At 43.1% G+C, this 14,686-nt stretch overlaps 1 protein-coding gene across 2 annotated transcripts in view; it reads left to right on the top strand.

The window, feature by feature from the left end:
* The window catches only part of LYN (LYN proto-oncogene, Src family tyrosine kinase), a 308,727-nt gene that overhangs the window by 159,199 nt on the left and 134,842 nt on the right, over window positions 1–14,686 (top strand). The window contains exon 2 of one of the 2 annotated variants that reach the window (XM_085605606.1): window positions 1,851–1,984. In XM_085605606.1, the coding sequence (XP_085461732.1) occupies window positions 1,856–1,984 (129 nt within the window). In that variant the 5' untranslated portion in view covers window positions 1,851–1,855. The remainder of the gene's footprint in view (window positions 1–1,850; window positions 1,985–14,686) is intronic. The other variant, XM_085605607.1, reaches the window with a different exon arrangement.

Here is a 14,686-nt window from a genome sequence, read left to right as displayed (position 1 = left end):
CACAGCTGGACCTCCTCTAGGGTCGTGGCCCAAATCCATGGCTGTATGGAGCATAAATCACACTTAATTACTAAAGATGGGCTTTTGAAGGAAAGAAGGCACTCCTCCTGATTGAAGTCCTGGCGGATGATCATAGGCTAGGTTGAACTCCTCTCTGATCCACTCTACATTAGGGATTTTGCTATTTTGTAGCCTCTCGGTGCAGTCTTACTCAGTGTGTTTTAGGAGTGTTTGGAAGCTGAGGACAATCCGTCTATGTGAACTAATGACTACTGGGTCACATAGCCTGATCACAAGGCCCCATACGAGCTCGATACCAGTGAGTGTACCAAAGAAAACTATGGCTGCCCTACTAGTCTGTGATAGATTTTATTTTTCTCATGCCGAATGGAAAATACAATTTAACTGACCAGAAGCCATATTTGTTTCTCACTTCTGGCTGTCTAAACAAATCTCGGGCAAATTGTTAAAAACTATATCCACATAACCAGTATTGTCGGGGTAATCAACTTATATATTTATTTTGTACTTTGACATTACATGCAGAAAATTCCAAGTATTCCTCTTCCTCTTCAAATTTTGCTACCTCAGTTGTGTTTTCCATTGAAAGTAACTTAATACATGCTTGTACTTTTTTCCATTTTTCTGCTACTCCGCATGAACAGTCAACCAAAACGGAGAATTTACCATACCCGTTTGTCGATTTCTGTTGGTGCAATAAAAAATAAAAACTCCACAGCTTTTAACCATGCCTCTTGAAACAGATGATTGGAACATCATGTGCTATCACTGCTTTTCTAGGTATAAATTGTGCCTAGGCAAATGGGAAAGCACAACATCAAACCTAAATCAGGATTAGAATTTGAGGAGAGTCGCATATTAGTTGTTGCCTGTGCAATAAATGAAGCCATAGCCTATCTGATCTCCGAATGAATATTTTTTCATCTCATTAACGTTTGTAAAGGCAAGGTTAGGAGATTTTTCTTCTAGGTCCTAGACTACAGACTACTCTTCTGCTCACAGTCCTGTTGGATCGCTTTCCCCAGGACTTTCACAGTGCTGCAATGTCTATTCACAGTGGAGAGCACTTGAACAGCCATCCTAGCGCTGGATACCCCATTACACCAATGACTTACGCAAGTATTAATTGACCAGCAATGTCTTAAAAAATGTCAACACTCCAAAGAGCTATTCTTTTTTAAGTCTTCCGTTTTTGGAATTCAGTCATGAAGGCGTTGTGTATACAGTGCTTAGCTATGCTCATTGTATATTTGTACTGTACACTGGAGTAATCCCAGATTGGTCATCATTAATATTTGTGATCCTTCACCAATGGGAAACTCTTGACTCCCATTAGTCAGGCAATGTCTAGAAAATGCTGTATTCCAAGTCAGGGCGACCACACATTCAATGAACCAGAATTGCATCCATGCACACTGCTGACCCATTTTGAAATTCATGTCTATCCGTCTCCAGAGAGACATTTAACGACTGAATTTTGGAGTGCCCTGGTGTTTATTTATCGGAACTGACCAAAATTTGCTGTAAAATGTATCTGGTACTATCTATAGCCTACATTTAGGAGTTTGACCCTAAAAAATGGGGAATAGCGTAGATTTTGATATTTAAGCCAAAATCTGCGTGCCTTGATAATTGTAGAGTAATTTTTACCGGATACATTTCGGCAGGTTTGACCTGCCGCTATTTATTGTGGAAAACTGGGGAGTGCGATGCTAACCGGCAAACTCCAAATTGCACCGGAGGTATTGCACATATTGTGATTTGTAATGAATTGTGCTCTGCCTGTACTGCTTCTAATGATCTACCTTCAATTGATCTTCTCGTTGCAGAAAATATGGGATGTATACAATCAATAAGGAAAGATAACCGGCAAGAAGACGGGCCGACTAAGACTGAACCAGTACGTAAACCTGAGCGAACTATTTATGTCAGAGATCCAACGGCCAATGCATCAAAAAGGCCAGTAAGTAGATAGTGACCTGGGAGCAATCCCTGCAGCCAGATTAAGGCATGACTGGCGTAACCCCCTACCCTTATCCCACATACATGCATGCATGCATGCAATAAACTGTTACTGTGCAGTGGTATAGAATACCGCCATTCGGATACTTTGGAGTTGTTAGATATGTTTGCAATGCAGAGAATTGCACGATTTTGTGTTTTTAGCGTGCCATTGTTATTAATAATTTTTATTGTAGATATTAAACAGAAAAACACTTTAAAAATGGTACTCGAGAATTACCTTATGTTCTAACCCCCATCTTTGAGTGCAATCCATTGTATACACCTCTGCCTCTTCCCATATACTGAAAAAGGCATGAATGAGTGCCTGCAAATGACCTTAAAGTTAGAACACAAACCTATGTAGAGACACTGGACCACTTATGTTTGCAGGGGATACAAAGTTTTGGTACCTGGAAAACCCTCTGTAATTTGTTGCTTTGGGCTAATGAGTAACAATCAGTAACTGCATTATTGGGCTGCAGTTCTGGGTCAATTGAAAAGTAAACACTGGAGCATGGTGGTTTCTGTGATGTGGGCTCGTCCGTTACCCTTACCTGTAAGAATCACTTCCATTTGTAAGATTTACTAAGCAGAGTTTAGTGTTTATTTGATGAAAAAAATACGGTCGCCTACATATCTATATTGAGATCCCGTAAGGAATGAGATTGTATTTAAATATGTTTAATGCACCCCAAGGGTAGTGCTGCTAACAACATAGAATACCTTCGGAATTATTTGATTCAAACTGTGAGTTACATATTTCTAAAGTACATTCTCTTTCCCAAATACAAAAAGTCATGTCCTGCAGGGTGGAGGGGTGAGATGACTAAGGTTTGGGATGGACTGTTCCCGTGAGGAGCAGGGTCATTATTGATTTGCATGAGGCGGGCCTCTGCCTACAATAACACAGTGGGTAAAAAACGATGGGTTGGAATGCTACCCAGGAAAGTTGCCTCTGGTTAAACTATTTGCAAGCATTCAGCCCATTATCTTAGGTCGTGTTTGACTGACAGTATGCCTGGGAATCTGAGACTGGTGCAGCTTTCCAAGGCTACTACTGCAATGCTTGTGAATTCCAACATTTTCTAAATTTACATCATTTAAAGAGTACTTCTGTGGGTTCAGATTTATTAATTTTTTGGTAAAGCAGTCGTTCTAAATATTTCAAATTCTGCTCCAAAAAATGAACAAGTTAAAAGCAGTTAGTGAAATGATGAGAAAGACAAATAAAACTACCATTCCAAGGAGGCATTTGGCGAGTGACACACCCCATACACTTTCCTTGAAGCTGCACCCCTGCTTGTCCCATCTGGTATATCTCTCTGGGAACACATAACTAAGTATCACTTATTTTAAATGTATTTTCACTCCATATACTCTTCTTCATTCTTGTTACGAGAAACCTTGGTGTTATAGTTGTCAAATTGGTGATCTAGGCAGGGCTCATTGTTTCCAGTCCTCATCTTTTACACATCATTTTATTACGTGTGTGACAGTCCAATGTACTATGCCAGAGTTGCAAATAGAGGTGGGCATGCCAGCAAATTAAAACATCAGCCAAGCCAAAGCTTTGTCTTGGCTCTACGAGACTGTGCACGAGCCACGCCTTGAAACTGTTTGGCATGTATATCGTGTAACAAAGATATTGTAAAAGAAATGTCTCTTCAAAGTAAAAAGTGTATTTCTTTAACATGCAGAAGTGTTTCACCTTAATAAATATTATATTACTGCATAGCCGGATATTTATCAAAAGTAGTAGTTTTTAAACCTTAACTCCAAAACATTAATGATTTCCACCCCCCCCCGCACTATCCCCCCCCTTCCATGGTAATGCCATTAGTGAACTAAGAGGCAAGTCAGTAGGAAATGTACAGCACACATCCTGATTGAAAGTACTCTCTATGTGATAATAAAGATAAAGGATGGCTCTGTGAAATAAAATGTCTGCCTAGGATCAGGCCCCCAACGCCCATAGGGCTAAAAGGGCTTCATCACCCCCCGTCGTGTGTCTCCTCCCGGGCTGCTGGGCTTGGCAGTGTCTGGAGGCTTATCCCTGGCACGCCTGAGTTTTTCACAGGTCTTTATAGTGCATTTGCATATTTACATACCTTTATTAACTGGTTACTGAGGCTTATGTTTTTTTCTCGTTCCAGGACCCCCTGGGCCCCCACTCTGCCCATCCCTTTCATTTGCATTTTACATTTACTGCCGTAGGGTGAGAATTTATTTCATGAAAAGAAATATAAAGTAGGCTTGCCAAAAGGAAAAATGCCAGCCATGTGTTTTTTAAAGAGCCTGCAAAGACCTCTTCTTGACACTAAATAGAGTTATAAATAAAAAAGTATGTATTCATTTGTAATGTGACTTTTCTCTCTTTGTCTCCTTTAATCATCAGTCATGAATCATTCAGGCAGCCCTAGAACACAATTAAAAGTGCTTTCTAGTTATATTTGCTGTTCGAAGTATACACAGATAAGTGCTGAAAATATGGCTTCGGTGACTGCTTATTTTTGTACCATCTGGGATATCAAAATAATGAGCTGGCAACCCTAATCATAAGACTGGAAGTTTGTTGCAGGATCAGCACAATATTTATTTCCTCCATCCCTGATTAATGACATAATAGCAATAGTTTAACTTATATATGAAACCCTCCGCCACCGTCAATAACCTGCTGCGTTATTTCAAGTGTCTGGGAATGCTCTCCTCATGCTCACCCTGCACTCATAGCGATCACAATGCACTCTCAGTGATCACCATGCCCTCACACTGATTATCATGCACTCACACCATTCACCCGCTCACCCTGCACTCACAGAAATCACTCTGCACTTGCGCTGTTCACCCTGTACCTCATCCTGCAGTCACACGAGCACACTACTCACCCTGCTCTCATGTGACACTTCAATCACCTGTCCCCCTCACTGCTCAATCTGCAATCTCACTCAAACAAGCCCATCACTAACCATGGCATAATTTGTCCCACTCTGCACTTACATCTACACCCAAATTCATATGGTCACCTCACTCACCTTGCAGTCACTCCTCTTACCCTATTCTCACACTGTTGCATCGCTCACCATGCACTCACATGGGCACTCCTGCCACCCACACAGTGCAGAGGGTTAATGTGCCTGCTACAAAGAACGTGTACCATGCAGATCAGAGAACGGAGTGTGAGTAAATTACGAGTAGTAGTATACAAAAATTTAATGTTTGTCAGAAATGTTCTGTAGAGAGATGAGGTGCATTGTTGGTGAGTGGTAGTGAGGGAATTAATGGAGAAGGAGGAAATTGTCGAGGGGGCGCTAAAAAAACACTGTTGCACAGTGTGCGACCAGTGCTAGGGTCAGCCCTGGCTGGTAGTGTTAGCCCCCCCCCCACCCGAAGCTCAGGTCTAGTTGAGCCCCTGCCTAGGATCATACAGTTTGGCAAGCAGAGAAGCCGGTTTCAATTCTAGGTTACCTGGTTTCACATTCTGAAATTCATCCGCCAGATGGGTATCTGTCTCTCTATCTCTCTTTCTTCTGTATAACAACAAAGGTCACTGTTGAGGCTTTATTCTTGGACCACGCCAAGAAAAACTGACATGAACAGAGCAGACCCGATTCTGGACTCTGAGACCCAGAAAAAAACAAGAATGTATTTATTTGGGGAAGTTGCACCCAAACACCCCCCTGTAGCTACACCCCTGGGTATAATGGTGATTTCTGTGGAGATTTGTTATGCTGGAAGGGATATCCTGGGCATCATGGAAAGGTAGATTTTTGTGGGAGGTCAGGAAGCAGGTGATGGTGACTCAGTTTCAGTGGAGCGTGGTACTCTTGCCCACACCCATGTTCTGCATCTCGCAGAGGAAGAGTTTCTGGTGTCCCCATATTTTGGTGCTGTTGGAGAGTTATTTTTTGTACACCTTTCATTACTTCACCTTAGCAAAGCATGCACTGTACCCCTCGTTATGGTAACCTTTAAGCAGATTAGTTACAGGAGATGGTTGAAAAATTGTTAGTGGATGAAACTTAAAATCCACAAGATGGCTCAGTGAGTGAAGCGCTCTAAGCTGATCCCTGTGCCTGACCTGCAGGTCGTGAGTCTGTCCTCACAGCACTCTGAGCCCACCGTGGTTAGCTTTTTTTTTATTTTCAGCCCATTATAATAATAAATAAAAACTCCATATTTCATTCTTCTGAAGTTGATAAATTGGGTACCAGTGGCAGATGATTATTATTATAATAATAATAATAATAATAATAATAGTTAAGCTCGTAAAGTGCCTGGTTACACCGACTGGTGTGTCCCCGCGCTGCAGCACAGACTTGTCAGTAGAGAGAAGAAAGAGAGGGGACCTATGTGCGGAAGAGCCAGGTTTTTAATTTCTTCCGGAAGAGCGATTCTGACGGTTCAGCACGGAGAGGGAGAGGTAGCACATTCCAGTTCTTGGCTGCCAAATACCTGAACGAGCTTGCTCCCATTCTAGCTTTTTGAACTTTTGGAACCGTGACCAAATAGGTTCCGGTCGATCTAAGAAGGCGAGTTGTAAAGTGGGGAGAGAGTAGGTTGTGCAAGTAACTTGGGCCTTTCCTCTGCAAGCTACAGTGGCTAATGCACAGGGTTTTGAAAAGGATTGTTTCCTTAACTGGTAGCCAGTGTAGGTCAGCAAGAGTCTTCATGGTGGAAGCTCTCCTGGGGAGTTTCAGAACCAGGTGAGCAGCCGCGTTCTGAATGCATTGGAGCCTATTCAGGCATCTATTTTTAGCTCCTAGGTAGAGAGCATTTCTGTAGTCCAGTTGGGATGTTACCAAAGCGTGGACCAGGGTTTTCCTGGCTGAGGTAGGGAGAATGTCCAACATTTTCCGTAATATTCTCAAGATTCCAAAGCACTTCCCCGCCACCTTTCTGGTGTGTGTCTCAAAACAGAGAGTGGAGTCTAACCACACTCCAGGTTTTTAACCTGTTTCTTGGGGAGGGAGTAGAACCCAGTGTCTGTGGCTACCATGCCGTTGACCTGATGGTAGAGGATTTCCCCACCACCAGAATCCCACCACCAGAATCTCTGTTTTGCTGCCATCTAGTTTCAGGCAGTTATCTGTCACCCAAGACAAGTCCTGCAGGCAAGCAGAGAAATTAGTGGCTGCTTCATCAAAGTCCTGTGACAGTGAGACAACCAATAGCATGTCATCAGCATATGATTCGATGGTGACTCCCTGCCATTCTATAATCTCTGCCAAAGGTTCAATATAAAGATTAAAAAGAGTGGGGCTCAAAATGAAGCCTTGAGAGACCCCTTGGGACAATACAATGCTTTTGGAAAGGTGTGGTTTGTGTGCCACCTCAAAGCTCCGATCCTGCAGGAAGGAGGCCATCCATTTAAGTGCCACTACATCCAACCCACCTGCATTGAGACGCTGTAGGAGCAGTTTGTGAGATACTGTATTCAAGGCCACACTGAGGTCTAATAGGACCAGGGCCACCGTCTGGTCTTCATCCACTTATCTGCGTATTGCCTCAGTCGTGAGGAGCAGTGCTGACTCAGTGGAGTAGGTGGCTCTAAAGCCTGATTGTGTGTGGTGAAGTAAACTATGCTGATTAATGTGAGCAGTTAATTGAGTGTTGACCACTTTTCTTCAGCTTTTTTGGAGAAATAGGGTAGGAGTGAGATAGGGCAGAAGTTCTCCAGCTGACTCCCTGCTTTTTCTTTATGGGGAGGACAACTTTTTGCTTCCACCGCTTTGGGGCCACACCACCAGCGAAGGAAAGCTCAAGAAGCTGCGTAATGTAGGTTGTTATAATCTCCAAATCATTTTTCATAATTTTGGTAGTCGTTGGGGTCTGTGGGAGAGCCGGATTTAATACTTAAGGCAATGCCTTTAAGATCTTCAAAGGAGGGTGGATTAAACCTGGAGAGGCAGATAGCCTCCTCCATATTGGTCCTCTCCAATTAGCAGAACATCCCATTGGGAGCCTCATCCGGAAAGGTGGTATATATTTTTGCTACCTTCTCCGCAAAGAAATCAGTAATTTGATTACATGACTCCACTGAGCTGAAAGTATGAGTTACCGTTCTCGCAAGAAAGTTTATGTCTTTAAAAATGGTGAATAGTTCTTTGGAAGAGCTCTCTGATTGCTCTATTCTTTCCTTGTAATAGGCAGCATACGTTTTTTTAATAAGGGAGTGATAAAGTTTTAGATTCAACTTATATGTGGTCTTCTTGTGGTCTGAGAAATCCCTTCTCGTTAAACGTTCTAGACGCTTACAGGATTTTTTTGCTATTCTTAGTTCTTCGTTAAACCATGGTGCAGATTTTGACTGTCTGCCCGGAAAGCTGGAGGTCAATGGGGCCACTCTATCCAGAGCTTCCGTAATCCACTTGTCCAGTGAGCTGCAAGCCACATCAAAATCCTTATCCATAAGAGGGTGACTCTGCTGAAGGGCATGACTAAAGCTTGCAGGGGTAAATCTAGCCCATCTCCTATGTGGCATACTAGTGACTGTGGTGGGGGGGGATATTAGCTTAGGGGATAGCAAAGGGAACAAGATGGTGGTTAGACCAAGGGACTGCAATCGGGGGTTCAGTTTCTAGATCAGACCAATTGGTGAAGATCAGGTCTAATATATGGCCATGTTGGTGTGTTGGGAGAGTAGATTTAAGTGTTAGCTGGAGCGCGGCTAATTCTTAGCAGATAGATTGGGCTTCGCAGTTAGTTAGGTCATCGAGATGTAAATTTAAGTCCCTCGAGACTATCAGTTTGTTGCGAAATGCAGGTTGTATCAGTTCCTCCACTAGGCTGGAGATAAACTGATTGGCGCAGCCAGAAGAGCGATAAATCAAGAAACCTCGGCAGCCGTGATTGAGAAGAAGGCTGCTTTACTTTTGTCAGTGTTAGCCCTATCCAAAGTGCATTGTAAGGATACACATAATGGCTAGCCCCCCCCCCCCACGTCTAATTTGGCGATCCAATCTAAGGATGCCATAATTCTGTGAGAGGTCTTCCAATATCTCAGGGGCGAGTCCTCATTCAACCAGGTTTCTGTGAGGAATAGAGCTTTAGGTTGATTACCTAGAATACAGTAATGAATTATGAGCCTGTGTTTAAGGGTTCTGCAGTTAATAAGTATCAATTTGAGCTTGTGTTTAGCCCCCATCCATATTTGGTGAGCATTAGTTTTATATGGACAGTGGGTGCATTGCAGAGGGGTTGCAGTCATAGATAAATTGTGTCTACATGACTCGTGAATTGGGTGCATAGCTTGAGTAATTGCTCCGCTGCATATTTCTGCCTTGAACTGAATCGGGCAGGGGTTCTGGCCCCTGGCCCCAGCCGGCAGCGGACGGGACAGACAGGCTCACTTTTGGCATGCCAGCAGCGCGCCTGCTGGCGCATCCGCAGTAGGAGTTTAGCCTCCAGGAGCTAGCCCGCCAAATTTTATGCACGGTGGGCAAGCAGAAGTGAGTGAGCTTGTAGTCCCCACCCTCCGCTCAAATGACACTAACAGCCATGGCGGAACAGGGTGGGAGCAACAGTGTGGTAGAGCGGCAAAATACAGGTGAGGGCAAGTTTAAAAGATTAAAAACATACAAATAGGTCTAATATCCCACTTTTACAAAAACTGGTAAAAGAGGCTGTTTCCCCCGTTTACCCAGAGTCGAGCGCTATGCAGACACTGCCACTGTCTGCTTCATAGGGCTTAGATGCAGAAAAGTGGAGTTATTAAGTGATGTACAATGACCTGGTTAGTCTTTTATACAGCGATATATACAATGCAGGAGTATTTGGGTGTTCTCACCAAAATGTGATTCCCTAGGTGGTATACCGCTTGCCTGACCACAAGGTCCCTTAATGACCCCAAAAGTAGCTCACCTGAGCACAAGATCCCTCAATGACCCCAAGAGTAGCTCACCCCAGCACAGGAGTCCTTAGCATTTACAGGCTTGTAAAACTGCATGCAGATCAGGTAGGTGTACAAGCGAGCCTAGTCCATGCCCAACCATCTTCTACGGCACTCAAGAAGCATGCATTGCTGCCCCCTGCCAGCCCACAGTCTTCCCTGTTCCTGATACCACCTGCCCATATAGGTCAGCACACCTCCCCTTTACCAATTGCCACCGGTATACAAAAGTGAGTGGCAGCAGAATATTCCCCAGTATCAAGCATCCACATGCATACAAGTGCCCGCTAATGCCAGGCCTGTATGGTTCTCCCATTTTCACAAGACACTAACTCTTAACTCCATGGTGCAGGGGTGCAATAACAGGCTCATATCCTTTTCCGAGCCCAGTAGTTGCAGCGCTGGGCATGGGCAGTGTGGGCCGCTGGCCAGGCCCCCGTAGTCAGCCCTCCAACTTGGGGCCTTGCACCAATGCAACACAGTCAGGCCATGGCATGAAAGGTGCCAACTTGCAAGTGCACCACCTTAGGGGGCCCCATTCCCTGGCCTCACTGCTGTGGTGTAGCGTAGCAAACCCGGGGGTGGAGGGCAGTCCCAGTTGCAAGAAGGCAGTTTCCTCGGTTTAGGCCTCCTCCCCCACCCACAGAGAGGCACAACTCGAGGACTATTTAGCTGTTTAGCTCCATGGCAGTCATAACCCTCTCTGGAGATAAGCAACCCTCACGCCTCCAGCCCTTTATGAGCTGTTAAAAGGTGCTTGTAGGTGGCTGAGAGGGAGGGGCTGCAGCTTCAGGAGCAGGTGGCATCTACTGTGAGGCAGACAGCCCTGAATTCGACAAGTCTATGCAAATTAGAGGGGCCTCGCACATTCCCCTTCCGCCCAGGGCCCAAAAATCCTAGAACCAGCCCAGATTACAGCACCCTTGCACTATGCACCTCCAAATCGGACCCAGTGTAGAAAATGGCGTGCTTTGAAGCACATTGGGGCAAAAATATCAATCAAACACTAGTAGGCATTTCAAGATCTTCAGATCTTTCATTTGGAGTTGTGTGTGAAGGAGGGGGGAGGAAAGTTCTCTGCCAGGGGATTTGGGAGAATATAGTGCTAATGGTGCATCACCTATTTCTAGAAATAGCGAATCCCTACCGTTGCAGCCCATATCGAATATCCAAATGTAGCCAAGGATGATGACATGTCTCTATAATGGGAGCAAGAAGGTCCCTTCAAGGGCAAGATTGAGGTTTCCAATAGTCTTTGCAATGCTTCTATCAGAGGAAGATTTCGGACTAGCATTACCATAAATCAAGGTAAAGGAGTTGTCTTAATGTGCCATAAGTATAGGGCAGTTGGGGACCCTCTGCTTTTTACCCTTTGGAGATACAAATATAGTCCTTTGTCAAGAAGCATGGGAGAAGTACTCTTCCTGCATTTAAAAATGTGTGAAGGATTACACATGTACCCAGGAGTACTTCTTTCACTCTTTTTGATTTCAACAAAAGCTGAAAATTTGCTCCAAGTATAGGAGTTATCCTACAGGAATACATTTCCTAATGCCGCCCTGAATCGGTCTCATGCAGAAGACATTCATTAGTGTGAAAAGAGATGGAAAATGTAGTACAGATATTTACAAAGCATGTCACAATATAAAGCTTTAAAGCAGAATTGAAATGTTTCATAGGGAACTGAAACTGGCCCAGTACCCATCCTGATGAACAGATTTACATGCTGCTGGGTAATTGACATGCTGCAAAAAACTGAAACCATTTGTGCCAAATTGCTCATAGTTTCTCTTCCCAGTACAATTCAAACCTTTCGTGGATTTATTCTGGTAGGAATGGAATATGAATGGTAAGCGAGCACCGTCCTGACGCATGGCTTCTGGGAAATCGTTGTGCTGCCTTGGGGCCTCGCCGGTGAAAGCCAGAGGAGGGAAATGGGCTGACTTTGTATGAGGAACTCCTAAATCTACCAAAAGAGAAGGCCCACTTTTATCCCCTGGCGTTTTGCTCAGCAGCCGTCAGATATGCAGAAAATATTTGTAAGGCAGTATTGTAGTGACTGGGTTCTGATGTTGCGTACTGGAGCTCATTTGAATGTTGATTTCATACACAATGTATTTTAATTCAGCATTTTTTAGGGTAAAATGGGAATGTGTATTCCATCTCAATAGAAATGGAGTAAAGAGTAATTTAGATGAAATAATCACAAGTCAAGTCAAATAATCTTTATTCGGATAAAAATATCCATAAAAGCACAATTTATCACTACCAATGGCAAATACAATACAAGTTTTAAAACATGTAAATATACAATATCATCCAAGACAAATACAAGGTTACAGTAGTAAAATCACAGTAAAAAGGTTGGATGGACCTGCAGAATCTAGCAGCATTAATAACAAAGTATGAGGTTTAGACCAATGTGCAAAGTCAGCAGTATGTTACAGATAAAGTGTGATAGCGTGCAATAAATCAGACAATGATGGGCATCAAGGTACAGATATAATTTAACTAAAACCCCATTTTCAATTCTACCAATACTAGCATTAGATGAAATAATATAAAGTGAGATATTTGCTGAGTTTTACAAATACATACCCTGGACTTTGACAAACTGCTTTTATAATTATTTGCAGTCAAAGAGGTAAAAATTGCATTTTTTATGAAACTTGCTAAAGGCTGAAAATGCTTTGTAATGTGCATGCCTTGTGTTACAGTAGGAGCAGGTTCCGAGTCTTAGCACAGAAATACAAGTACATTGGGTAGTGCTCTAGGGGATCTGATGGGAGGGTTTGATCGGGCCATTCATCACTCCGCTGACAACACCCAACTTTATTCAGTGGTGTACTCGCAGGCCAACATACTTTGCCTGCTGACCTGCCTTTTGGTTGATTGAGTCTGGATGAGGAATGCACGTTTAATGAGCCTTTCTTCGTTCTTCTTCCAGTAAAAACAGATTTACAGCCCAGGCCTGCTTTTCTACTTTTTTCCAAAAATGCCACCACCTCTCTGCATATTGAGTGTGCCAGGTCACTGGGGCTTCTGGTACATTTCAAGCTAGCAATGCAAGCACGCGTCATTGAAAAAGCTCAGTCTGCCCACTTCTAGCATGTTTAGCTCTGGGGTGTAAAATATTTTCTCCCATGTGCCTGCATTTAGGACTGTTGTTTGATCTCTAATGTTGCTTATTGACCATAGATATACTTTACTTTATGGACGTCCCAAAGGCGCTGTCTTTCTGCTCAGGACCATACTCCATTACGTCACTCGTGGGTGCCAGGAAGCCCAAGAATATCACCAGTAAACGGCGATCTCTACATTGACTGTTCATTGAGACATGCATCCAGTTTAAGTTGACGTATTCGGCTTTCATCCCCAGACAATCATTGTGCCTAGTGTCAAATACTTCAGATCAGGGCGTGGGTTGGGCACATTGTGCTAGTCACTTTAATCTCATAGTCAGACTTGAAATCCTTAAAAAAAAAAAAAACCTGCAATGCAGCTTTCATAATTGCCACCCAAGACTTTGGCCCACCTTCTCTCCATTCCTCGGACTTGCCCCAATACTTCCAGCTTTTAGAAACATTTGAAAATCTTTTTTTTGAACAGTGAGTATTTTAGGTTGCAAGGCTTACTGTCCCTTGTTCCCTTTTCCTTGGTTACTCTAATATGATTGTGTAGTACCCTGTTGATCTTTGGCACAGCCTGTGCTACAAAAATAAATGGGCAAAATTCATTGAAGCAGGCCTATTCTCGTTCACAGATCTCTCATTTTGCATTTGCAAATTTGAGGTATATGTAAATTTTTGTGGGTTAATTCATGGGGCTATTGGATTGACCAAAGCATATTGTTCACTTCTGTGCATCTTTGCATAGACTGGTAACTGCTAAAGCTGACCAGAGGGCTATATTTGATGCCAACTTGGTTACTCTATTTATCAGCTCAATCCCTTAGTGGCCTTTTCTAGAAATGTATAAATAATTAGGGAATGAAATGTCAGATGGGAATCCAATGGGTTATTCTTGTTTTTAGTATGAGTTTTAGGAGTTCTCCTCTTATACATCCTTGAAGATACTCTCAAACCTTTTTGCATCATCTGGTAATATTTGCGTTTCTTTCTATGACTCTTCATGAAAGTGAATTGCAGTGATCCCCGCTTAATTGGATCCGGGTCTTTTACTACTGCTCTGCAGTTTTGAAACGTAGGGATACCATAATATGTTAAAAGTAGACCTACTGATAGTATGTATCTGATTTTGCAAATCTGTAGGCTTTTCAGTGTTTATTTTCTGTGGATTTCAGTGGCGTTTTCACAGTGTGTTCCAAACCTTTTTAAATCAGGGCTTACCAGTGTTTATGCAGCTGTCCAAGCCCCTCAAGGTTGTGGTTTTCCAGTGTTTACAAAACCTGTCTATTTTGCAGTGATTGTTATACAGCACATATTTAACTTAAAGCAGAATAATGCAGGGTAGTGTCTCCCCATTGGCAGTGTCTCCAATGGACTTATATCAGACTGTTTTAAGCATAGAAAGTCTGTCTATTGCGCTCTCACTCACATCTCACTACCCTCTCTCTCATCACCTCTCACACACACTCTAGCAGGACACTGTCGAGTTTACAGGACTATTAATGCATTAAATAAGTAAGAGTGCTCTATTTAAATATTGGGTTTTTTTGTAAAATGTTTTTTTATTGATTTTCAAACTTATAACCATGGGCAGAGGCCCAACTGTGTTGTTGCACATCTGAATTAACATCATGTGATACACCTA

Source organism: Triturus cristatus, chromosome 5_1 (assembly GCF_964204655.1).
Source record: "Triturus cristatus chromosome 5_1, aTriCri1.1, whole genome shotgun sequence".
NCBI lineage: Eukaryota > Metazoa > Chordata > Amphibia > Caudata > Salamandridae > Triturus > Triturus cristatus.
The sequence above is the reverse complement of the archived record's forward strand: the minus strand, read 5'-3'. Positions and strand labels throughout refer to the sequence as shown.